We start from the raw sequence: 27045 nt of genomic DNA on the forward strand, positions 1-27045 counted from the left end.
AGAATATTGTAGGAATGGGACCATACAATTTGCAGTCTTCGGGAATCATCTTTGGCTGAGTATAATTCTTTGGAGCTCTGCCCAGGTTGTTGTGTTTATCAACAACTTATTCCATTTTATTGCGGAATCATTTCATGGCATGGATATACCACAGTATGTTTAACCACTCATTCATTGAAGTACATGTGGGTTATTCTACTTTCAGGCTGTTACAAATAATGCTGCTGCTGCATACATTGTTTATGTGAACATAATTCATCATTTCTCTGGGATAAACGACTAAGAACAAAATTGCTAGATCATATCGTAGTTGCATGCTAGTTTCTTTTCAAAAGAAACTGCCAAACATAATCACTATAAATGTATGAATGACCTAAGATTTCTGTGTTGACATTACAATTTATTTTAGTCATTTTGTTACATGTGTACTGGCATTGTATTGTGAAATTTACTTGTATTTCCTAATGTCTAATATATAACACATTTTGATGATTTTTTGTTATTTCTAAATCTGTATTCTTCCCAATAAAATGTCTCTTTATGTCTTTTCCACATTTTCTAGTTATATGTTGAATTTTTTTTTGTACCAGGGATTGAACCAAGGGGTACTTAACCACTGAGCAACACTCCCAGCCCTTTTTATTTTTTTATTTAGAGACAGGGTCTGACTAAGTTTCTTAGGGCCTCACTAAGTTGCTGAGGGTGGCCTTGAACTCATGATCCTCCTGCCTCTGCCTCCCAAGTTGCTGCAATTATAAGCATGTGCCACCATGCCTGGCAATACTGTTCGAGTTTTTATTTGTTGATACAGTTCAGTAAGGTATTATTTTATTTTCATTCTCTGAACATATCACACAATATTTAATGGAATCTGTTCATTGGAGGGATAGAATATGTGATTCTTTATAAAGAGAAAGTCAAAGCTGAAGGGAAGGACTGAGGCTGAGAAAAAGTTTGTGATGATGGAGAGAATCCATGTGGGGAAGTTCGACCTCTGACTTCCCTTTTGTGCTGAGGAAACGACCACATTCAATCTTCCACCCATTGAGTGACATTCAAGTTGGTCATAGTTTATGGCTTTTGTAAACTCCCTGCTTTGAACACTTTTGTTTATGTTTCCCTGACACACTAACAAATATTTTTCTAGAGAATATACAAAGGAGGAAAATGGCTATGTAACAAGATATGTGTGCCTTCTATTTAAGTTATTGCCAAATTATTTTCTGAAATCATTTTACCGATTTAAAGTCCCACCAAGAGAATACAAACATCTTTCATTGCTCATTTGACCCCTGGTACTGCTTTTTAATTTTTGCTCAACGTTGGGCATAAAATGATCTCATTGCAGTTGTGATTTGCATGATCTTGATCATTACATTGGTAGAGTGTTTTTTATATGTTTAGTGGGCATCTGTATTTTCTCTTCGATGTAATACCTATGTATGTCTTTTCCCCATTACTCTATGCTTTAATACTATGGAGGAGCTAGCTCTTCATTTACAAAGGCAGCACTTTATGGTGGCTTTAAACCTCATGATTTCATCTGACTCATCGACAGCCAGATCCTGGGATGAGGGTAGAATGAAGCCCAGAGGTAGAAGAGTTAGACTTCATCAGGAAGATAGACCCCTTCCATTTGAAAATAGAAAACAACACACATGTTCAGAAATGAAAAGTAGACCCCAAAGTTATGTATGTGAAAATTTAAAGATCTAAAATCATATTAACTATTTGATTACCCTCCTTGTATTTGGTGCTTTTACAGAGAATTGGCACTCAGATAACAAAGCCAGGATGTATGTTTCCTCAGTACAGAGCTCATAAATGAGTTGTGGGTGGCACTCCATCATGAGAAAGTCCTCTGTCTATAAATTATGGTGATGGTTTGAACATTTGTCATGTGAGAGGAGGAGGATAATGTTTTTTTAATGGAACATGTCCACAGACCTCAATACTCTTTGTTTTGAAAACAAACATCTCAGTTGTACCTGGATATTTATTTATCATGAGTAACTTACTCCCTGACAACATCGTGCTTTTCTATCATTATCTTCTGAAATGACAAACACCTTTAGCAGGTTGTGGGAAGCAGACAATGATAGTCTGTGCTGTAAGCTTAAAGCCTGGCAGATCTCATGGCCCAGCTATCAGTGAATGCAGGAACAAAGCTCTATGCAAAGCCATCCAAACAGACAAGGAGTAGAACAAACACACAGAGTGAGGCCAACCCTCCAGGGGAAGGACATTTAGGTGGAAAAGCAATGAAAACTCCCATTTAGAAAGTAGCACAGCACACGTTTTTGGATGATACATCTATTAATATTGTCTAATCCATTTTAATGGAAGAGCAAAATAAATATTCTGAGTTTTATTTTTTTTCTCTCTTTTCTATGTTCACCTTTCAGGAGGAATTAATAGAAAAAATAATTTTAAATGCTTTTTTGTTTCAAAAGTACACACACATTATTACAGCATTTTGTGACCCTGACAACTATTTGTAACTCATATTATGGTCATTATTTTATATGTTCAGAGAAGAAAGCTTAGAGATGCTAAGTAATTTGCCCAAATAACAAATATTAAATGGCAGAACTGGGATTCAAATCCAAGTCTCTCTGGCTTCATGGCCAGTGATCTTTCATCATATCCAGAAGCCTGCTATGGTACCATGTCAGTTAAATACTTCATACTTTGGGAAATGAGCTGCAGAGGTCACAGTGTCTTTCTTGATCTAGTAATAAGGAGAAAAATGCATCCAAAGGCAAGAGTAATCTTTACGTATAGCGGATGTGTTACCTGAAGCTGCAGTTGGCCTGTGCATTGGAATAGAGAACATGATTTCTTGAAAAGAGTCAAAGGAGGATCAAGATTGAAGCAAAAGGGAGGCTGGGAATATTGCACTGGAGAAAATACAAGTGGGAAAGGGTGAGGAATTTTCTTTCTTTTCATATTCTGAATAAAGCCATAGTCTTTCCTAGCTTTTAACACTATAGTTAAGTTCAACCCTTCTGTAAAAGACTATGGAGCACACATGAGTATTACACTGGTGTTTTTGTTTTGGTTTAATGAATGAGACTAAAATGCAATGTGGTCTTCCTCTCATTAAACCTTTGTTGAAGGCAGCATGTGACTGCAGCAGATTATCAAACGTGGGTCTCGGAATCTCAGACAGCAACCAGAACAAAATAATCAATGGCTCTAGCTATTGTCAGGAATATCAGAAGAAAAAAACTAATTGTGAAGCAGATCTCAGTGAACCACTCAGTAGTGGTTTTAAAAACATTCTCAAAAACATCAGAGAATGGTGGTATTTCAAAGGGAGAAAGGGCTGGCCTTTCTTGTTATACATAAATTTTCAAAAGGTAATGATTTTGTTCATACTGCTTTCTCTGAATCCCATTAGTATTTCTTACTTCCTTTATCAAAATAATAAGAAACTGGTCTCAAGAGTTCTTATCAAATTAAGAAGTATTAAGAAAATTAGGGTAATGTACATTTTAAATGCCTCATTTCTAATGCCTCATTTTAAATTGTGATTATTTTCACAAATTTTACCTTTCACGTGGTTGATTTTTTTGGTGGCATTAGGGAATACCTTCTGGCCAAAATCCTGGTTACTTAGTTAAATCCATACACAGGCCATCTATTTCCATATTCCTAGCAAATTATAAGGAAAAGTGAATTTAATGTCTCTTGTCTGTGTATTTTATTTCATATACTTTCAGAAAGATAATAATATATGAGAAGGTATATAAATGATGCATATGGATGAATTGTGTGCCATGCCTTCTATGATTCTGATTCTGACTTTTACATTGAAGTTACTAAATTTAACAGAACTTTCTGAAATACTGGCTTTGTAAACAAAGCAATTATTCCAGGAACAGGATTTTAAGCATTTGCATTATATGTGTGGAAAATAAGATATAATATAGAACTATCATTTCCCCCAGAGATCTAAGAAAAGTAAATGACTCTAAAGTATAGATTTGTCAGTCATTCAGAACAATGTGCTACTGCTTTACCACTGTTGGACTCTGTTCTCTGTTTAGCTATGTTTGCATTTAATACACTTTTTCTTACAAAGTTAACAGTATTACTTTGAAAAATAGCATATATTTGTAACAGGAAAGTTTAGAGGAAAAAAGGTGTTATTTTAAAGAAGTAACATATTGGAATTTCTAGAAAGAAATAAAGGATACTACATCTTAGACAAAGAATAATGATCTTGAATTTCAAGTCAACACTCGTTCCTTAATTATTTTACAAACTTTATAAACATTTTTCAAGTACTGAATTATCTGTTTAAATTATTCTATGAGTTCTCTCAAATGATGTTTATTAGCACTATATGAATAGAGTACTAATAAAAAAGCATAAATGCGATCTAAAATCACTGCTAACTATATATCTGTAAAAATAAAACTGTTAACAGTCTCTCCACATCTAAGTAAACACAGTAAATTGCAAAGTTTCATTTATATGCTTCCATCATAATTTGTTTTCAAATGGAGAAACAAAATGTAAAAGGAAAAATGTGCCTCTAATTTTGATTATTTGTGTTCTTAATTTATTTTCTGCTAAGACATTTAAAAAACTCAAAAGAAACCAAATTCCTTTGCCAAAAGCTTAGCTTGTTTAATGCCATTTGAAGTGACTGTTTTTCAATGTGCATGTGACTCTGTGTGTGTGTGTTTCTTTTGATTATAAAGGAAAAAGAACTTCAATTTTATGAAGCCAATAAAGTCTTTCATTTCAATGTTTTACTGTCTAATTTGTGGGATTTTCTGAAATCAAATTTAAAATTAAAAAAAAAAAGACTAAAAGAATTTTCTCACCATTCTGTCATCATTCCGGTGTTAAATGCATCTTGGTAAGATTTTACTTGCTGAATGATCCCCCTAGTGAAGTCAAAGAGAGTCAAAATAACTCATTAAAAATATGACTCCTAAAAATCCTTGGGGCTCATGAACGCTGATGAAAAGAAACCCATGAATTCACTTAAAAAATATTATTTCACCCTTCTTTTTAACCTCAAGCCTCTTTGTCATTTTAGTTGCCAGCCCTCAGAATAATGATCCCCCAGCTCATAAATCTGAAGCACTAAGTATGTCCTCTTGCCACCAACAGGTCGGCATAAGAGAGGACAAGGCTGTGCAGGAGAGTCATCTCTGGGATGCAGTAAATGGCATCATGTGAATGGAAAATAAAATTTATCAGCACTTGAAAGCCATATTGAAGTCTTCAGTGATTTATCCACAGACTTTCTAATGGTAAATCCTTAATTCATATGGTCTGGTCCATAAAGGAAATCCATAAATAGGTGGTCTAATTCATAAAAAGAAATAATAATTCAGCCAAGTCCACTTTCAACAGCTTTTATTTTTCCATTCTTGAGGGAGTGATATTGACCACTCCATGATATAGGGCTTTAAATCAGCACCAGGAAAATAGTCTTTTTATATAGAACCTAGATTCTTTCTAGACGGTATAAGTAATTCCATAGCCAGCTCTCATTTAAAACTTTCCTATAAATCTTTTACTTTATAAGTTATTTTTATCACATGTCTAAATACTTTTCTCTCATTTTTATATAACCTCCTTTAGATATGTTGACTGTCTTATTGTTTTTGTAAGAAATATTTTATGTGCCTACACTAAGCCACTCATCATGGGGGACAAAATAGACTGGAACTGTATCATGCCTTCAAGATTGTGATGGAGAGTTAAAAAGCACCATAATGGAGAGTATTTAAGCTGAGTTTAGAAAGATGTCCAGGATTTGAATATGCCAAGGGGGACGTGAGGGGGGAGAGAGAGAGAGAAAGTGAATTTAATTTGTGTATGTGTGTTGGGGAAGAGATGGTAGGAAGAACAGAGTCTTTCCAGGTTTCAGAAAATGCATTGATTTTAGAAGGCGATGGATAAGGAAAAGCTTTGGATAAGAGCATGGAAAATAAACGCATACATATAATATATGGTCACATTTGCTTGATAAGAAATATTTTAAGAGAAATACTAAGTCTAGTGATGCCATGAAGTTGGAAAGCTTGTTCTCTGGAAAGATGAAGAATGATGTCCCTCACAAGAGAAAGTGGGTTCTCAGAGCACCACAGATGGGACCTGGAGAGAGGCACGTAGCAGCAGGAGCCTTCCCTCCTAACTTGGGACAAAACTGGTTATAAGTAGAGTAAAATCTTAGATATCACAGTGGATTGTGTTCTGTCAAAGCTTGACATTATCCCCAAAGACCTTACTCCTCAAAACTGACCTTGTTGGGTTTTCTTAGAGATCACAAGAGAAACATTGACACAGAGATATTAAGCTGCTTACAACATTAAGGTGCAACCGAAGTCCTACAACATGTTGGCAAACAGATGACTTCGATTGAATGATGGCTCTATCTTGACTTTATATCATAAAAGTTGGCCTTGTGTGCCCATTGGCTGCTATTGACTGTCTTATCAAAGGTATTTATGATTAATCCTCTAACTTTTTGTGTAACTTGGGCTATTAGAATTCAAGTAAAAATTTATACTTTGCTATTTGATCCTAGAAGTCATTCAATTTGTCATTACACCCATTCCCGTCAACAAAATAATGTCAACTTGTGAATGAATATCTAGTAGCAAAAATGGAAAGCTCATTAAAATAATCTTCAAGGATTTAATTTTTCTATTGTTTTTCTAACTATTTAAAAATGTTTTAAAATTAGTTTTAAATTTAATTACATTGCTATTACTAGTTTTATACAAATTGCTAATTTGCATGTAAAATTGACAATTACAATTTAGTGTAAATAAAATTACATGAAAAGTTTATTTAACAAATATGGATATGAAGTCAAGTTAAAGCTTCTACCTAGACAGTCATTGTGCAGGATAGAAATGACTGAAGATGAAGACTCAGTGGTGTGGGAACACATTGCCACTTATTTGGTCCTACTGTGAAACTCAGAGAAGCTCCTGTATCAGGAATGCAACACATGAAGACACAGTCACCTTCTCAGAAAGAGAACAATTTTTTTTTTTTAAAGAGAGAGTTAGAGAGAGAGAGAGAGCGGGAGAGAGAGAATTTTTCAATATTTATTTTCTAGTTTTCGGCGGACACAACATCTTTGTTTGTATGTGGTGCTGAGGATCGAACCCTGGCCGCACGCATGCCAGGCGAGCGCGCTACTGCTTGAGCCACATCCCCAGCCCTAGAAAGAGAACAATTTTAAATACTGAAAATCATTCTGGTTAGTAGGGTAGAGTTCCTTAGTGTCTGATGGAAAGACTCAGTGTCATACTGATGATTTCTGCATGCAGAGAACCCACTCTAAACTCTCAAGCTCCATGGGAACAGAAGGAGTATACTCAGAAGAGCTCACAAAATATGATTAAATGTGTGAATAGACATCAAAGGGAAGAGTTGGCATTGAGCTAGAAACTCAGAACGTGTGGAGGAAAGTTGTCCAAATTAAAGGACTGTTGGCTAGAAGCAGTTTGGTGACACATGCTAGGCAGGAGGATCATAAGTTTGAAGCCAGCCTCAGCAACTTAGAAAGACCCCATCTCAAAATAGAAAATAAAAGGATTGGTGATGTGACTCAGTTGTAAAGAACCTCTGGGTTCAAACCCCAGTATAGAAATAAATAAATAGATAAATAAATAAATAAAAGGACATGATTATTTTTACCTTTCACATAATCCACAGTGGGGAAATCACAGCAATGAGCTTTGTTGACATAATTAATAGGTGATATGAACATATTCTTAACTTCTATAGAAGATATAGAGAGAGTCACAAATCTAGGAAATGTAAATTTATGAGTATTTATTCCTTACTAAAAAATAAGTTTTAAACTTTTAATTGAAATTCACCCAAATTACAAATGAATAGCTTTGTTTTTTCATCCCTTACAGAGCTAAGATAGCAAGAATTTTGCTATTTTAATTGCTCATTTTGGTAATATGTATAAAGGAGAATCACAGGGATTTTCATTCTACTCCACCTCTGTGATTTATGATAGGTATAAACAGTTCACCAACCTTATAGCAGTGTCCAAGTCAGTAATGTGAGTCAGAATGATCCCCTCACTGATAAACAATTCTAATCTACTTTGTTTGAGACATGTGTTACAAATTCCATAGAAAACAAATAGAGTAAACATTAAAAATTTAATTGGTGAGACCATGCAAAGAGTTATGATCAAGTGCTGAAAACTGTAAAAATTTTTCAGGCAATTTCCCAGAAAAATGAGAAATGAAAAAAAAAAGGAACATTTTAGTATGACATATTTGTTTTGAATAGTTTTACAAATATTGTTAGTAAACAAACAAAAGTTGAATTAAATTTAACTGGTTCTCAGGATTCCTACATAGAGCAATTCTGCTTACCACAATTGTACCTACAAATTTTCTGTGGACAAATGAACAGTATCATGAGAAGGAATTGGCTGATTAAACCTTAAACTAGGTATTAAACTTAACTACACTATTGCTTTGCTTCTCTTCCTTCTCTCAGATTTTATGATAGATAAAAATATCAATGGCTACAATTACTTATGGCATTTGAAGAGACATTACTGAATCTGGGTGACAAATTTCTTCATACATTAATCCAGTAGCAGCGAGTTTGAAAAGCTGCTGACTCTACTTGGCTTCAGGCCTGATGCTGGTTAGCTCAAGTCCCTCTTGGCTGTGGCAAACCCTGAGCCCATTTACCCTGTCTGCTTTGCACTTGGTTCCAATGAATGCTGTCTTCAGGGAATATATGTGTTTCAATCTTTGGGAGCTGAGTTACTTTTTCATGTTTAAAAAAAGAAACCCTAGAGAAGACACATTGATTTAAAAAAAATATTTTTAATTGACGCACAATAATTGTACATATTTATGTGGTAAAGTGTTATGTCATCCTTTTTTATTTTTTTATTTTTTATTTTTTGGTACAAGGATACTTTTACCACTGAGCTACATCCCCACCCCTTTTTAATTTTTATTCTGAGACAAGGTTTCCCTAAGTTACTGAGGCTAGCTTTGAACTTGCAATTCTCCTGCCTCAGTCTCCCAAGTTTCTTGGATTACAGGCACAGTGTGATATTTCAATGCATGTACACATTATTTAATGATGAAGTGAAGGTAGTTAGCATATCTATCACCTCAAATATGGATCATTTCTTTGTGGTGAGAACATTTAGAATGTTCTCCCTAGTTCTTTTTAAATGTATAATACAATATTTCTAACTATAGTCACCCTGCTATGCAATGGAACACTAGAACTTACCTCCTTTAAGTGCTACTTTGTATCTGCTGACCATTCTCTTCTCTTCACTTCTTTCATTCTGGTAGCCCCTAATAAGTATATGTAATATAAGACAGACCACATAAGATAGATGCCCTTACAAAATTAAAAGTTCTCCAGGATCCTTATATAGAGAATATTGATTTTCAAGAGGGTTGTAACATAGATGGAAGATATATTTATTGTTACTAACTTCAACTAAAAATTTGGTATTTAATTTTTGACTATGGGAAACACATCATGGATAGGAGCAGTACCAGTGACTGTCTCACCAATAGCAGTAATAGATGTTTTAATATCACATTACTGTACTGTGAATATCACAAAAAAATAGTTGTTTTTTCACTTCTTTGACATAACGGTAGGTGCTTCATCTTCAGTAGGTCTTGCTATGCAATTAAGTCACACTCCCAATTTTAAGAAGTGGAATTATAAAAATATTTTGATAATTATTATTCATTTAACTGATTTTTAGTTCATTCTTTCCTCATCAACATTAACCTGTAGCTGTTAAATGCAACTTCAATTTTTTTTGAAATTATATTGGATATGATGGAGAATTATCTAGATAAACAGATTCTAATACTAGAAGACAAGCTAGGACAGAAAACAAACACTCTAATCAGAGTTTTGAGAGGATGGATAACCTAAATATCCTGAGTTGGCTATCATAGAGTGACCACATGTACTGAAATATCACACTATGTCTTACAAACATGTATAATAACTAATTGTCAACTAAAAAATTTAAGAAAGAAAACAAATATTACTGCAGAAGCTGATGGATATAAAGTGTACCTTTCCTCTTTTAACATGTGTGAAACAGGTCTGTGGATTAATTAATAATTTTTGAGAAGGAAATCTCACTTTTAGGACTTCAGAGCCCCTGGAGAACTTGGATGAACAGTCATATCTTGGCTTCCCAGGTTTCAGAATGTTTAACATTCTAAGGGCAGGGGTTGATTGTAATTGTTAAGATCCTAGATATTGGGGAAAGAATTGACTTTTATTCCTGATTATACAATTTTATGTCACCTGGACTTCAATTTCATGGTTGGCAAAGTTGGGGAAAAAAACTGTCTCCCTTGATAGTTGATTTTGAAGATTAAATGAGTTAACATGGGCAAAGAGATAGCACATTCTATGGAAAAATTAGTAAGTACAAATTGGTGCCAGAGTAGTTGTAGCACAGGTGAAAGTAGAAATAAAGAAAGCAATAGTAATGAGAATATGATTTCCTAGAACTAACCATCTGATTTTCTTGTAAAGCAAAAAAACTCCTGGGATTAATTAAACTAAAGTGTTAACATCTTAGCAGAATATTTTCTTTTTGACAAAAGAGACTTCGTGGTAAGGCTTTGGAGTTCTGCTTGGTAGCAGGGAAGGTTCTGTGAAAAGTAAAGGACATGGGAAAATAATTTAAAAAATATATAAATCAGGGCATTGTGATCTCATGGTGACTTATTTAAACTCTGCATACTTTATATCGGACATGAAGGTAGCCTGAAATGCAAAGGTCACCTTTTTATCCATTCATTTGGTCAAGTTTAATACTATTCTACATCCCAAACTACGCAGATCAGATTGTTAAGGTACAGAAACAATTCTTAAAAGGATAATTAAATCTGGCACTAAAAATTTAGTTTAGTTGATATACAGTCCAAAATCCATGTTGCTCTTTGCAAAACTGATTTTTTCCCATGCAGATATTATCTACAATCTTTTTTTAAAATAATGAATCAAATGCCAATAATTTGCCTGAAATAACATTAGATATTCAGTAGGTTGAAGGAAATTAAAAAAAAAAGGGTAAAGGATTTTTTTAAAAATATCTCCAATGTACTCTAATGGTTACCCACACATATTATTAACAACTTGTTGTAGATTTCACATGGGGGTTGTAGTAAGCATGAATGGAGGTAGGTATTTGAGGGCTGAAGCATAGAGAGCTCTTATCTTTAAGTCATTAGATCCTTGTGTCCAACTAAGACTCACTGTTTGCTACATTTAGGATAAAGTTTTCCCAGCATGAACATAGTCTTCTAAGTATGCAATGGAAACTAGCCTGTTGTTTAATCAGTTGACCATTTCCACGGTCCTCTTAAGAAAATCTGTACAGTCATCCCTGCGTACCCACAGGGGATTGGTTCTAAGAATATCAAAATCCATGAATACTCAAGTCTCTTGTATAAAATGGAGGAGTATTTGCATATAAGTAAGTTCATCCTTTCACATACCTTAAATCATCTCTACAATGTACATACTATGGAAGTCATTGTTATACCAATATTGCTTAGGGAATAATGACCCCCAAAAGTGTGTGTACAGTTTACTATAGATGCAATTTTATTTTAATGTTTTGATCCATGGTTGGTTTAATCCATAGATACAAACACATGAATAGGGAGACTATATTTCCATCTTGAATATGACAATGATTAGATGAAATTTCCAGGAAGTCAATTTAGAGCCCTAAATTAGAAGGCAGAAAATTTGTATTCATATTCTAATTTTTTCTTAAAACTAAACGTGCATGGAGGTAAGAAATATAACCTCTTACTTTTACTTCCATCTTCTGTAAAATGAATAGCTCAGATTAAATTTATTTTGAAGAAACCAACCCTACCAGCTCTAAAATGTTCTGTAACACTAAGCAAGATAAAACAATGAACTAATTTAATTATGGACTTTCAGCATAACTAGGTTGCTCTATCAGGAGAGCTCTCCTGAAATACATTATTTTTTTCCACTTCTGGCTTGAATATATTATGTGCTCTATCATGACTACATAATGGATAGTCCTGAATGCCTTCAATTAAATATATTTAAATTCCCCAAAGCATGCAGTCATCTTGATTAAAATATCAACAGTTTATTACAGATGGAGTACTTCCAAAGGAGGGTAATATTCCTCAGATAGCAGGTGTTCCTGTATTTTATTCAAATGGCTAGCTGAAAAGATGCAAAGATCTTTTGTTTCTTGATGAGGCTAGATAGACTTTTAACTAAAAAAATAAACTGTCAAACACAAAGCAAATTTTAAAATTCATCAAAAATTCTTTTGGTATGCTCACATCTGCATGTTATCTGTCCTTAATTAACCCCATTAGAAATCAGGTAACTAGAAAAATAAGTAAAATGATGGGAATAAGATTAAATATATTTCTAAACCAAGTTAACTTTTATGCTGTGGAACCCTTCTTCTATTTCAAAATATTTGTTTTATTTTTGTTTTAAATTTTCAGTGGTCTGAAAAGTAATGCATTTAAATTAAATGAGAAATTTAATACTGAATGTGAATGAGTACAAATGTGGGTAAAAATAAAAACTGTTATCAAAAGTGAACATAGTTATATTAAAAATAAATTCTTCCTGAATCCAGAAAAGGCTGCTGTCTACTTATTCCAGATAAACAACATTTAAACATCATCCACTGAGAGAAAGAAACCAAACTGATTGTGTGGCATTTCAATCTTAATTTCAGAACATTTGAATTAAAGTCCTAGCTCACACACTTACTTTTGAACTTAGACTTACTACTTAACCTTGATTAGCCTCACTTAGCTGACCCATAAAATGAAGAATAAAAGATTATCACCACTTCACATTGACTCCCATTCATAAAGGATTTGGGTTGGCACAAGCTGCTAGTGAGGAAAAACTAACCTGTTTAACTCTCTGATGTCATAAAACCCTAACTGAATTTTAAAAATTTGTTCTTAACTCTTGAAAACATTTCAAAGTACCATATTATTTTTCCCATTTATAACTAAAGCAAACATCAAAGGAAAGAAAAACAATATCAGTTTCTCCATACAAACATTACATTGTTTCAATTGCATCTCTTTAATAAAAAGTATCTGTCATTTGACTGACAGCAAGAAATACAGGAGGAAAAATATAAAATATGCAACCTATAAAGTAGTGCTGCTCTTCACTACATGTTCTCTAAAGAAATGGCTTTTTGGTTCTGAGGTTTCCCTGATTCACTCATTATTACTAGAATAGTTTAAGTATCATATTCTAAGAATAATATTTATTTCATTTTTCTAGAGAATTATTGCAGGCACTACCCATATGTCTCAGTAAAATACAATCTCCATTTCATTGTTAGAGTGAGTGTGGACTTGGGTATGGAGGTGGGGAAGTAAGCATGTGAGTTTTGTGTGTACACACACCTAGATTCAAATTCCCACTCTGTAACTAACAGAGTGAGTCATCAGGTGCTTAGGTCATTTCTGGGAGATTCCATTAGTCCTTTATTAAAATGGGACTCACATTAACTCAGATGGTTGTGCCAAGAGAGAAATGAAACAATATTGGTCTGATGTTCAATAAATGGTATCTGCTACTATATATAATTTTGATCTGTAATCAAGACCACCCCATATTAACTATGCTAACATTAAATTGTTGTTCAATCACTGCATGCCTTTATGTCCACTTGCATGCATATATTTAAGATTTTTGATTACAAATTCTTCAAATCAGACTCAAAGACCATGCATATAACACATCATAGCTATTCTATGACAGGCAACTCTTAACAAGGGCCTCTGGAAGGCACCATCTTGTTGCTTCATTGAGCAAAGACCTGAGAAGGACAGGCAAAGACTAAAACTTCAGTGGCTCTGCTCTCAAGATTTTGCAATTCATTTGTTTAAATAGAATGAGTTACCAACCATTGAGCTATAATTATTCCCAGAGCAATGGGGAATGCTTTGAAAATGAAAGATCATGGCAGTAGGCAAAAGGTGGTCACGGAACATTTTGCAAAAGGCTAAATGTTCCAGACTCTGCTGGACTTGGTGTGGGGGTAACACAGAAAGGGACCATCCTGATAAGCAGAGAACATTGAGTCAGAGGGACCATACCCATAAACTGGAAATATGTTCAAAGATGAAGGGTAAAGTAGAATTCTTGCCCCTGTTGGATTTATCCTATGCATAAGATACTTTCAAATTCAAGAGCAAGGTAAAATCCAATATGGTTCCACACAGAGAGAAGCCTTTGTAATGATGATTAAAAATAGGTATCATGTTACCAAAATACAATGATTTTCCTAAAACTCATGGATATAAATTCAATGCGTGTTATGGAAGATTTTTGTCCTTTACAATCCATGTGATTATATGACTGTAAACATAACTGATTGATTGATTTTGCTGTGCGAAGATAAAAACCAGGACCTTGTCCATGCTAGGCAACCACTCTATCATGGAGTCACACCCCAGCTCCAAAATATGCATATACATTGAAAATAAGCATATGTTCTTTTCTTTTGTTTGTGTTGAAAAACATACTTGAATCTTCACAGGAAATCAGTCAGAGGAAACATAGGAGCTCTACATGCCTTGATATTAATATATCAAAATGGCTTAATTTCTATATTTTATAATAATATAAAGTTTGTTCCTAAATTGTAAGACTGTTGAAAAGTAAATATGAAGGAAGCAAATAATAAAAGCCAGTTCCACAGATCACTACCAAATCCCCACAAAGTGCATGCCACGTAACCAAGTATCACATTTAGAAGAAAGCTGATGAAATTCTCCTGCGAGAATGTGAAGTTTTATGTTTCAGTAAGTTTCCATATTGAAGCCATAAGAATAAGTTGCTGTGGTTATTTGCTGCGTGTGTCTTACTTGGCTGGCTTTTCTGCATAGCTCTAGAAGAGCCCTAAGTTAAAAAGTCAGTTCAGGTTTCAATAAAACATGAACTATGCAGCTGTGAGCTATTCAGACACATGAACCGACATGATTCTTTGGCATTTGGGTCAGACCACTGCCATCAGTGCTGGGGCACTTCACCTTAATCTCATGTGTGATAAAATAGCAGTGGCCACTATAGCATGTTTGAAAATACGGTTTGTTGCAATTCCAACTAGATTTTTGAAATAAATGCACAGGCCCACACACCTGGATTTTGTTGCTGTTTTAACTTGTTAAAGAGTAAAGGTATTTGAACCAGGTCTCATTAATATTAATATTGACTGTTATTTTGTTCCCCGAACACTGTCACTTTGTTATACTAAATTAAAGCTCTGACGGAAACATCCAATTAATCCTCAGTAAGAAAATGCATTAGTGTGTCACAGTTAATAAGCAGTTCAATGTAATCATACCTTGATTATTCTGAGCCGTTCAGACCTTTGCACTATGGGCTTAGAACCGGAATGGCTATTATTAGTTCCCTTAATGATTACTCATGGAGGAGAAAAAAAAATGGACAGTTGCTCTCCTATCAGTTAGACAAATAATTTTCTTTTTTAAAAAAAAGATAGGGAAGGAAACTTAATAGAAAGAAGTAGGTTAATTATTAGCACAAAGGGAATCTCTGGGATTCACAAGGCGTGATGATGAACTCAAAGCTGGCTCCCATGCCCCAGTCTACCAAACCGCAGAGCATGTGGGTCACAGGAGTAGCTTTTGGAGATGAAAGGATGCTTATTCCCTCCCTCAGGCTACGTGCTGCCTTCAGGAGCCTCACCAAACTCAGAGGCTTCTCCTACCTTAATGAGAACCTGAATGGATCCCGTGGCTTTTGCAGATATGAAATACCAGAAGCTCATGGTGCAGGCAGAGCTGGATTCTTGCCACACGGCACTCTTGAAGTGGGCTTTGTCACCCCGAAGACCCACTGGTGTAGCCTCCAGATACATGAAGTGCCCTAGAAACAAGGATGGGATTCACATAGGACAGAAATGACAATGAGGGGATTATTTTAGTTTCTCCATCTTCCTTAGGGTTTTTAAGTACATTTCATAAGATCTGAGCTGCCGATAGCATTTCCATTTGAAACAGAGAATAAATCTAATGGCCTTGTCCCTAGCTCACTGACAGGACAATTTCCAACTGTCTGTGCTTTTAGTGCAGTGCCTCACAGTATGCAGATTAACTGATCTGACAGGATATTTATGCCATCAGATCAACAAGACAGTTATAGAAATCGTTTAATGGACTCCTTCAGCTATCCAGTTATTATAAAACGATGCCACAGTTCCCTGTGAAATCTAAATAAGGGAATATCATGTGCTTTCGAATATTCAGTCACTTGATGAGTATGTAAATAAAATACTGAGAATTCTGATATGCAACATGAGAGGAAAGGGATTAAATTTATTCTTATATATTAAACAAAATTTCATGTATGGAGAGCTGAGTGTTTGAATGGGATTTAGGTCTTCTATGCCCTGACTTGGTAAGCCTGGCTTCCTTGATTTTTTAAAACAGACCTATGGAATACCAATATTTAAACATCTTTTCACAATTTTGTGGCACCCCCTAGTTTGGGATTTGGCTCATGTTGTTTGCTCCTTGAGCAACGAGACTGAGATTTATTTTAAAAATAATCCACACCCAACATTCTTAACATATGTGGCTTTGTAGTTACATTTTCACAGTCTCTCGACAGGTTGCAAAGACCTTTCCCCTTATATATATCATCTCATGTGATCTGCACAACCTTTGCTAGCTATACAGTGACAAATTCATGACCTCCAAACGAAGACTCTGAGATTCTGAAAACTAAGTGACTTGCTGATGATCAAATGAGTGTCAGAATTCAGGGTTATTTACGACAAGTGCCTGCCATTTAGGAATCTGATGATAGCCTGGCTTATCACCTAACTATCTATCAAAACAGTGATTGATATTAGATTTTGGCTACTCACTGTTGTGGGTTGAATTGTAACCGCCACCCCACTACTGAAGCCCTAACCCTAGTCCTCATAAAAGGAAATGGGATCTTTGCTGATGATGAAGTAAAGATGAGGCTATCAGGGTAGACCCTAATCCAATATGATTGCATCATAATAACAAGGGGGAATTGGGGCAGAGAAAACACATGCATCAAATGAAAACACAGAAGCAACCATCATTTACAAGCAAGGAACATCTGAAGCTGTCAGAACCCAGGAGAGAGGTATGGAGGAAATGATTCTCCCTGAGAACCTTCGGAAGGAAACAACTCTGCCAACAGTTTGATCTCGGGCTTCCAGCTCTCAGCAATGTGAGACAATAAATGCCTCTTGTTTAAGACACCCAGTTTCATGGCCATTCCTTATTTTACAATGGCCACAGGAAACAAAAACACTGTGTTTGGCTGACTTGCAAGTCTCACTGTGGTTGTATCTCCAGTTGCTCTCAGGGAAGACAGGAGATGTACCTTGTGGATATGATCAGGGCAAACTTAACAACTGAATCACCTACCATTTTCATTTCCAAGTGTGTGGTCTTTGGGAGGTCGGAGGCTTTGATGAGAGCCAATCCCCAAAACCCAATCAAAGTTTTCAGCCAGGGAGTTCTGCCAGCCACACCAGCCTCTTTCAAAAGTACAAGAGCCACCACATTCATTCTCATCAGTATTATCTCCACAGTCATCAGCAAAATCACAGCTTTGCTCTGCTCTGTAGCATTTGCCGTTCTGACATTCCCGATAGCCATGTGGGCAGTAACCTAAAAAGAGAAAAATGAAAAACAGAATGGAATATCCCAGACACATTCAAATAAGGTACAAGACAGAGTAGATTCATTATAATATATGAATATGGTGTTTTTAAGAATTCAAGGTACCTGACTCCCCTTTCTCTCTCTTCTAATCTGCTTCAGAGTTCTGGCCTAAAGATTACTCACAATGATCATTTACAAGTGAAAAAGTTTTTACTTTATCGATCCAGGAAAATACCCCAAGACTCCCAAAGCTGCATTTAAAAATATTAATTATATCTGACAGTCAAAGTGAAACCTTCCATTTTTTACCCTGAAACAAAATCTTTAAGGTGCTAAAGAGCTCATGCATTATGGGGAATTTGGAAGTACATTCTAGCATCCATTCACTTCAATATTTCTCAGAAGCCAAACGTATACAAGATACTTCTTCAGAAGCATCACCATGAATATATGGCTAATGCATGAGTTCCAAAAAATTTTTCTTTAAAATGCATATTTATTGGTCAGTTGTTTGGAATTTTAGAAGCAATTTCCCTGCAAAGCAATTCCAGCCATAGATATCTCTTCACAAAAACATAACAGAAAGAATAATGCTTTTGAAGACTGAGTTTGAACTCTAGGGCTGATATTTATTAGTTACGTGACTTGGTTCATACTGGTACTTGATGAACTTGAGTTTCCTTGTCTAATAAGAGAGACAGAGGGAAAGAGAGAGGCAAAATCCTAGAGAAGTTGAGCTAACTAAAGAGACTACCAGCTACGAGATCAGTGCCTAGAATGAGGCCTAGACCATACATAGTAGGTGATAAGTAAATAAATGAGTGAAATAAAGTGCTTTGGAAGTGAGAGAGCACTTCAACATGGACTTTCAAGGTTTTGTGATTATACTGTTCTAATATTACACTAGAACATAACCATGATGAAGAGCAACATTTCAGAAGGAAAGGTTGAGAAACTTTTCCAACTTGAGATTTTAGCTACACATTTGATCTCTGTAAGTACAGAATCAGAAATGTTCTTCCTGTTTTCCCCACCAGGCAGGGAGAGGAGCTGATAATACCACTTCTTGATTTACTTCTAAAGTGGTGGCTCCCAGGACTAGAGGCAAGTTGCCTGGTGATTGACAGCTGGTGTGGTTCAGAGGTGGTGAGTAACGCTTCAGGGGTTTATTTTAAGATGGTTCTGGGAAGTTCTCTGGTAAAACCTCCGCTATAATTTGGATCTGAAATCTCCTCCAGAGGCCCATGCTTTGAAGGCTTGTTCCCAGGATTGTGCTATTGAAGGTGGTGGAAACTCTCAGAGTCAAGATCCAGTGGGAGGGCCTTATGTCACAGGAGATATGACTTTAATAGAGACAGTAGAACTTTGGTCCCTCCCTCCACCTCCACCTCCCTTCCTCCCTTCCTCCCTTCCTCCCTTCCTTCCTCTTTCCCATCATGAAGTGAGTACTTTTCCTACACCACTCCATTCTGCTATATTACCTCACCATAGGCCTTAAAGCAAAGAGACCAATCAATCATGGACTGAAACCTCTAAAACTACGAAACAAAATAAACCTTTCCTCTTTATAAGTTGGTTATCTAAGGTATTTGTTGTAGTCACCGAAAGCTGACTAACACAATCTCATATAGAAGTTCTTCTGTCCTGAATCAGCCTCAAATTTTCAACAACAGATGGTCAAGAGGAAAGAAGTAGAAGAGTAGTGGAGTTTCTTACAGAAACTGCTGGGAAGAAAATGTGTTCTAAGGTTTGTACTCCATGTATTTCCTAGACCGCTTATTAATAGCATGATTAAATGGTCTTTCCTCTTGCAAATTTTTGAAAATAAGTTTTATCTATGCATTCTGTATCTAACAAAACTTTTTCTATCTGGGTTAATTGCTAATATTATCCTTTTAGCAGTATGGGATCAAACTTTTTATTTAGATGCATGGTTCATTTTAGTAGATTGAAGGTAAGACAAAAAGACTTCCAATGCTTCAATTACACTCTTGACTTAGAATCTAACATTAAAAACAAACAAACAAACAAAAAAGAATCTACCATTAAAGCATTTTCAACTTACACAGAAATGGAAGTCATTTACATCAACTCTCTCATTTGTAAATGAGAAAACTCAGGATTTTATAAGCTAAATGACTCCTGGATTTTTCCAAAGTAGAATTGTGACTGAGAACCAGGTCTCTTATATTCTGACTTGATATTCAAATTCATTGGTTTAAAAAATGGTTTAAAGGTGGGGTTGGCCACCAGTTGCATCATTTCTAAAGGAACTGTTGAGAGCCTGGAAAATTACTAGATCATTTAATTTTATACAAGTTGGCATTTTTATTGATTCTGTCAATTTCAATTTGTTTAAAGATACAAAACAAAACTGACTCTTATGATGCTTTTTTCTAAAGTGACTGAATTAAGCCACAACCCAGTTCTTCCAAAATCAAAAAGAAAAAAATTTAGACATGTTTTTAAAAGAAATATATCATGAATTCTGACATAAGACACACAAGTCAATACACCTAATATCTTAGGATAGTAATAAAGTTTTACACTTTAAGAGCAAAAATAGTAAAACATATAATAATTTAAATACTACACAAATCTATATTTGAACACAGTCTCTACATTAATAAAAAATCAAATCACTTCTGTCATAAAATAACAGACAATAATGATTTGTTTGGGGTAGATGTCAAAGGAAATTATCAAGTTAAATTTTTATCTGTTTACAAATTATTTTCATGCCTTTGCTTTGTTAGAGACACACACACACACACACACACACACACAGAGTGGCCAATTAAAAGTAGGGCATCTATCTTTAAGTGATTCTGTTATTAAAATTCTTATGAAGTTATGCAGCTTTGATTTTTTAGTAATATATTGCTTATGTTAGGTAGAGACCATGTTGATAGGAAATTTCAGTTTGTAAAAGAGAACAAATCATAAAATGCATAATTTGTTCTCTTTTACAAACTGAAATGTATACCAATGTATATCTTAAAGTCATCTGAAACAACAGACTTAATCTAAACACTGATTCCTCCTCCCCAGACTTTCACATTCTTCGCCATTTCTGGGAATGGCAACTTTATATTTTGAGCTACTTAGAGAAAAAAAATCTTGTAAGGAATACTATGCAGAAATGAAGCTTGTTTTTGTTGTTGTTGTTGTTTATTTTTTATTTTTATTTTTCTGATGTTTAACTTGACTGCTGACAGGCTCTAAGTTTCACCCTTTTTCTCCCTCTTTTTGCCTAGGGTCTGGGAAACCAGATTAGAATTTCTTAAGAGCTATGTACCTTATCAGCAAGTTCAAACCCATTAACCCCCCCCCAGCAATACAGAGAAACTTTCACCCCAGTCTACCCCACTATAAAACCCTTAGTCATCTCCTCTTCCATCTCAGCTCAAGTTATTTTGGGGCATGTTTGATAATAATCTTACTCTCCCCTAACGTCCCATTTTAAAACATTTCAAGTCTTCTTGGTGTGTATATGATGTTATCAGTTTCAACATCCAACCAAATTTTGAATGTGAGTTCAGTTCACATCTGTTGATGACCACAAAGCCCTACGAAATAAAGTTATCATATGTAAACTTTTAAAATCTCACAAATTATATGTAATCTTTAGCAAATTCTGTCAATTGTCAACCCTACCATTAGAATACATCTACTGCTATATTTTTGTCAAAGCCACTATTTTTTTTTTTTGTATAATTCTATTACCCTGCTTTCCTAGCTGATCTCTATGCCCTTAACCTCATGCCCTGTGGCCCATTAATTAATAAAGAAGCACATCTGCCTGATACCCTACAACATTTACATAGGATTCCTCCTTACAAAGAACAAAGTCTTCTTGAAAAAACATGGTCACTTTTGTGCTGAGGGGAAAAAAAAAAGTCCAAGATGAGCCTGGGGTGGGGGTGGGGGAGGGGTACCCATGCCCAAAATTAAGAAAATGCAAAGAAAAAATAAAAATAACTTTATGATAAAAATGTTTGAAGAGCTGGCATTCAGGGGAGCTTACTGGCCCAAGAAAAGACAGAAAACCATACTAAATAATGAGGTAACTTCTGTTTCCAGCTGTGAGGGAGTAAGATGGTATGAAATCATCCTCCAGGCAAAAGCAACTGGAATCTGGGGCAAAATACATTAAACAATTGTTTTCCAACAATGAACAACAAGAAGCGCAGGACTGTGATCCCCCAGAGAAAGGACACAAAACCAGAGCCTATCATCACCCCAGGCTTTGGCTTAGAGGCACTTTCCAGATTGAAGATCTAAAAGAGAAAACCAAGTATAAAACAGTTTTTAGCAAATAGAGGAGACAGAGACTGGGACAGCTGGAATTTACAAGGCAGGGTGTAGAGAAAAAGGAGCTGTGTAGAGGAAGAGATCCAGAGATGTGCTCAAGCCTTTGGCTGCATTCCAATTGCAGGTGTGTAGGGCAGTGTTCCCAAAGGAAGAAAAAGAATAATTTCCAAGAGAATAATAACTAGGAGCTGTGAGCTAAAATGTTTCTGGTGTTCACAGAAAGCCAGACCTCTTTGAGTTTCTTCCAGCCACCATGAATAGTCCTTGATAAATACACAGGACGTTCAATAGTAACTCTAGAAATAATACATGCTAATAGTGGGTCCAAGTAGCTCTAGAATGGAATATTCTTTAGATATGGATTGGAAAACTGCAATGCCAAGGTCACACTGAGCCCAGCACTTATTTAAGTAAATAGAATTTTATTAAGACCGAGTCATACCCACAGCAGAGGTTTACATATTAGAGTATGGCTACTTTTTAGATTGGGCAGAGCTGAACAGTTGCAACCAAGACTATACAGCCTGTAAGAAAACAAATCACTCTGGAACTTTACAGAAAAAGATATTTCCTGATTTCTATTCTAAACCTACCCTGAAAAAAAAAAAAGGTTAAAAACAAGTTTCAAAAGGACAAAACAGAACTGTAAGCAAGTTAAATGCCTTCCAGGATAAATTTCATCATGTTTGAAATAATGTACCAAACTGCAGGACTCAGCAACACAGAATTCAAAATCTGTGAAATATCAGGAAATATGATCTATAACCAGGAGAAAAAATAACTAATAGAAGCAAATGTAGATATGACAGGGATTCGGCGGGGTGGTGAGGTTGGGAGATGTTGGTCAAAAAGATAAAATTTTAGTTAGAAGGAATAGATTCAGATCTATAGTACATTATGATGACTGTAGTTAATATACTGTATGCTTGAAAATCATTAAGAACAGAATATTTCCAGTGTTCTCACTACAAAACATGATATGTATGTGAGGTAATGCACATGTTAGCAGATTCAATTCAGCCATTCTACAATGTATACATATTTTAAACGGCTATAAATGATAAATATATACATTTCTTTTCAGTTAAAATGAAGAAAAAAAGAATATAAATGTGATAGAGCTAAAAGAATTATCAAAAAACTTAATACAGCTATTATAAATAAGCTCAATGTATTAATTTACAATTCCACAAAATCTACAAAAAGCTCCTAGTACTAAGTGCAGCAAGTCTATATATCATCACCATACAGCAATGAATTATTTATGAATGCTAGCAATAAACTAGAATCTGAAATTTAGAAAACAAAAAGTTTTTAAAATAGTATACCAAAATATAAATTTCTAGGTATAGAATTCTAAGTATAGAATATAACAAAATGCATGCCAAGTCTTTATACACTAAAAACTAGAAAACATTTACAAATAAAAATAAAAACCCCCAAATATTATTAAAGATTTTACATCAGGTTTGTACATCATTCAACTAAAAATTGTTCAAAACTCAATTCTCCTTAATGTTGTCTATTATTTTGATGTAATTCTAATCAAATTTTAGGATGCTTTCGTGGAAATTTGCAAAATGATTTTAAAAGGTATATGGAAACTAAGAGCTCCTAAATCAGCTGAAGAGTTAACCAGTTTACTTTACCTGATGTCAGGATATATTATAAAGCTATAATGATTAAGATGACATGATATCCATTAGTGGAGAGACAGATCAGTGGATCGGGATAATAGCGTATATCAACTCGTTTTCAGTCAAGGAAGTATGCAGCAGCATTTTCACCAAAATACATAAATTGACTCTAATTATAAGGAGAAATTAACAAACACAAATTGTTTATTCTACAAAATAAAAGCCTCATCCTTTCCAAAGATACCAAGGTTAAAAAAGACAATGACTGAGCCATCATTTAAAATTAAAGAAATATAAAGGCACATAAGAACTAAATGTGGTTATCCCTTGGTATTGGTGGATATCCTGGATACCAAAATTTGTGGATGCTCAGATCTCATATAGAAAGTGTAGCATTTGCATATGATCTATGCACATTCTCTTTCATACTTCAAATCATCTGTAGATTCCTTATGATGCCCCAAACATTGCAAATGTCATGTAAATAGTTGTTTATATCATTTATGAAATAATGATCTAGAAGGAATAGTCTATACCTCTTCAGTGCAGGTGCAACCATCATCAGCCTACCTAAATAGTATAAGTCACTAGCAACAAAACTTTTTTTTAAGTTCTAATTGATTCACAGTTGAATTTGAGGATGCAGAACACAGGAAGGGCCAATTGTATGGTGTATCATCTTAAACAGGATCCTGAATGAGGTAAAAAAAAAAAAAAATTACAACGATATTCCCTTGCCAGGCATAGTGGTACATACCTATGATCCCAGCAACTTGGAAGGCTGAGGCTGGGGGATTGTAAGTTCAAAGTCCAGCCTCAGCAACTTATTGAGACCCTCTCTTAAAACACAATTTAAAAAAAAAAAAAAGGAGTTGGGGAGCATCTCTGGGTTCAATTCCAGTAAAAAAAAATAAAAATAGGAGATTCTCATGACAATGGTAAAATGTGAATGATGTCTAAGATAATGATATACTAATGTTTGATATATTAATGCTGTACTTTATAATTTGATGACTATGCATGTAAATGAATGTCCTTCACCTTAGGAAACTGAATTATTTGGAATTAAAACGCATGATTATATCTCCACCTTACTATGAAATAATTCAGAAAAAGTCAGATTTTGTATAAAACAAATGGACAAATGATAATTTATGAATCTGTGTGAAATGTATGCATAAACTCTCTTATAATTCTCAGAACATTTCTGTGAATTTGAACTATTTCAATTTTTAAAAAGTTATTAAAAATGTAAAAATTTAACAAGAAAAAAGAAGAAGTAAAAGTAAAACCTCCCAAAGCATACCAACCTACTTAAAGTTTTTAAAATAACCCACAGGTACTGTACAATCCTGACCCCATTTTCTGTTTTATTGCCCTCCATCCAAAGACGAGCACATACACATCTATACTTGAATGAGTTGGGTTTATTACTTGTTGCAGCAATGGAAACACACACCTTGGGGAATTGTGGAACATTTCAGTTAAAGGATTTTAATACAATTTGCTACAGGAGTGGGGTTTTGGTTAGGCTATTTCAAGACAGATCCAAGGGGGTGGTGCTTTGCTCTGGATTAGGTATACAAGGAAGCAGGGACCATATTATAATTGCTTATCTTAATAAATCTTAGCTTAAAAAGGTAAAATCAGAACAGGCTAGAATTGTACTTAGTCAGAGGTACCTTTCACTCATGGATCAGGGTATGGGTTCTCTTGGTCTTGCTTTTCGTTGAGATACTGTTCATGTCTGGCCTATCTTTAAACATACTCACAAAATGATCTTGTTTTTATCTTGATGCTTCATGATCTGAGGATAGATTTGTTTGATGATGAGGTCCTGGGAAATTTTTCATTTTTCAACAGGAGAACACAAAACACTAGTCATGCATGTCAGGCCAGTTTATAGAAACATCAAAGCTTCATTGATTGTACCAGTCCAGGTCCTAGATGTCAAAGGCTGCTTTACTTTTTCTCACTGTGCAATTTTATTTATGTGTCAACAGAGTTAGATAGAATGGTATACTCTCTACATGATGAAATGAAACCAGTTGATTATTCTCTTCTGGTTATTCTCTTGACATAGGTCAATCATGGCATTGAGAGATGTTGAAACATTTTAAAGGTTTTCGTATTTGTGACTTGTGAAATTTTCTTCATTTTTTTCTTCTTAGTAATTTGCAGCAAAAATTTTAAAAAAAAAATGAAGGTACTGTGGGTCCTACTTTAATAGTAGCAAGTAACATTAGAATGCTAGCATGGAAGAAAGTAAAACTCAAAAAAGAAATTCCAGAAAATATTGATGACAGTAGCTTTAACGAATTGGTGCGGGGCCGGGGGAGAAGGAAGAATTCTGATTGAAATAAATAAATAAATACATAAATAAATAAATAAGGAAAACACAGAAGCAAACCTAAGCCAGAAAAGGAAGCTTTGGGCCACAAAGGAGTAAAGTCTAATGCGGTTCCCACCTGGCTTGCAATTGCAGTATGGCCAAGACTCTGGTTCATGCACAGCAGGTTTCTGTGTTTCTGTTTCCTGGCAATGTTTAGTGGCCCTAGGCTCAGCTCCCAACCAGAAACAAATTGAAAGTTCTTCCAAATAATGTTCCTATGATTCCCACTATCTTCATCCCAAATAATATCAATGAAAATATTCGGAGTCCTTTCTAAATCTCGATCAACATGACAAAATTTACATGACCAAAGTGACCACCAATAGGATAGTCATTTTAAAAGATCTTTTCAGAAGCAATGACTTATTCATTCATTTTAAAGAGTATCCAATTTTAATTCCTAGCATTTAGGAAATCTTTACATCATATGTTAACGTAAAATTGATTCTGATTCTACAGTGGAAGAGCTAAAATCCAGAGATACCTGGAAAAACAAATGTTCCTTAATGATTCTAATTTGGAGGAACTTTCTGACACCTTGTTGTGAATGATTTGTTCTCACTCACTTTCTAGTTTCCTATATTCACACAGGTAAGATAATGAGACTAGTCACTGAAAATCATTATTTTCTGAAATTTTAAAACATGAAGAAACTCCAGCAAAATTCCTTTTTTTTCTGGCAATAAACGTGAAACATAATAATGTCTCATGGTGTTTCCGTGAGCCTGATAGAGGCGTAGAGTTTTCCAGAAGAACTGGTTTTACTTTCAGTATCACAAACAGAGCAGCTGCTGTGAGACAAGCTGGAGCTTGAAGTATGATCTGAGGATAAATCTGAAGATCCAAATCATTTTAGCAAAATTATATTTTCTGTTTTGTGAAATCAAATTTGTCAACATTTCCTTTTTATGGTTTTCAGTAATCTAATATTAAATAAAATTCTCCCCCTCTTTTTCTAGTTCTGTGC

The 27045-nt window shown here is 34.8% G+C and overlaps 1 protein-coding gene across 1 annotated transcript in view; it reads right to left on the minus strand.

The window, feature by feature from the left end:
- Malrd1 (MAM and LDL receptor class A domain containing 1) overlaps nt 1-27045 on the minus strand; it is a 638713-nt gene that overhangs the window by 260691 nt on the left and 350977 nt on the right. Inside the window, exons 27-28 of the mRNA XM_076872892.1 lie at nt 17496-17741; nt 15797-15954 (exon numbers count right to left, since the gene is read on the minus strand). Of these exons, the coding sequence (XP_076729007.1) occupies nt 15797-15954; nt 17496-17741 (404 nt within the window). The remainder of the gene's footprint in view (nt 1-15796; nt 15955-17495; nt 17742-27045) is intronic.

The sequence above is a fragment of the Callospermophilus lateralis genome, chromosome 13, assembly GCF_048772815.1.
Source record: "Callospermophilus lateralis isolate mCalLat2 chromosome 13, mCalLat2.hap1, whole genome shotgun sequence".
In the NCBI taxonomy this organism is placed as follows: domain Eukaryota; kingdom Metazoa; phylum Chordata; class Mammalia; order Rodentia; family Sciuridae; genus Callospermophilus; species Callospermophilus lateralis.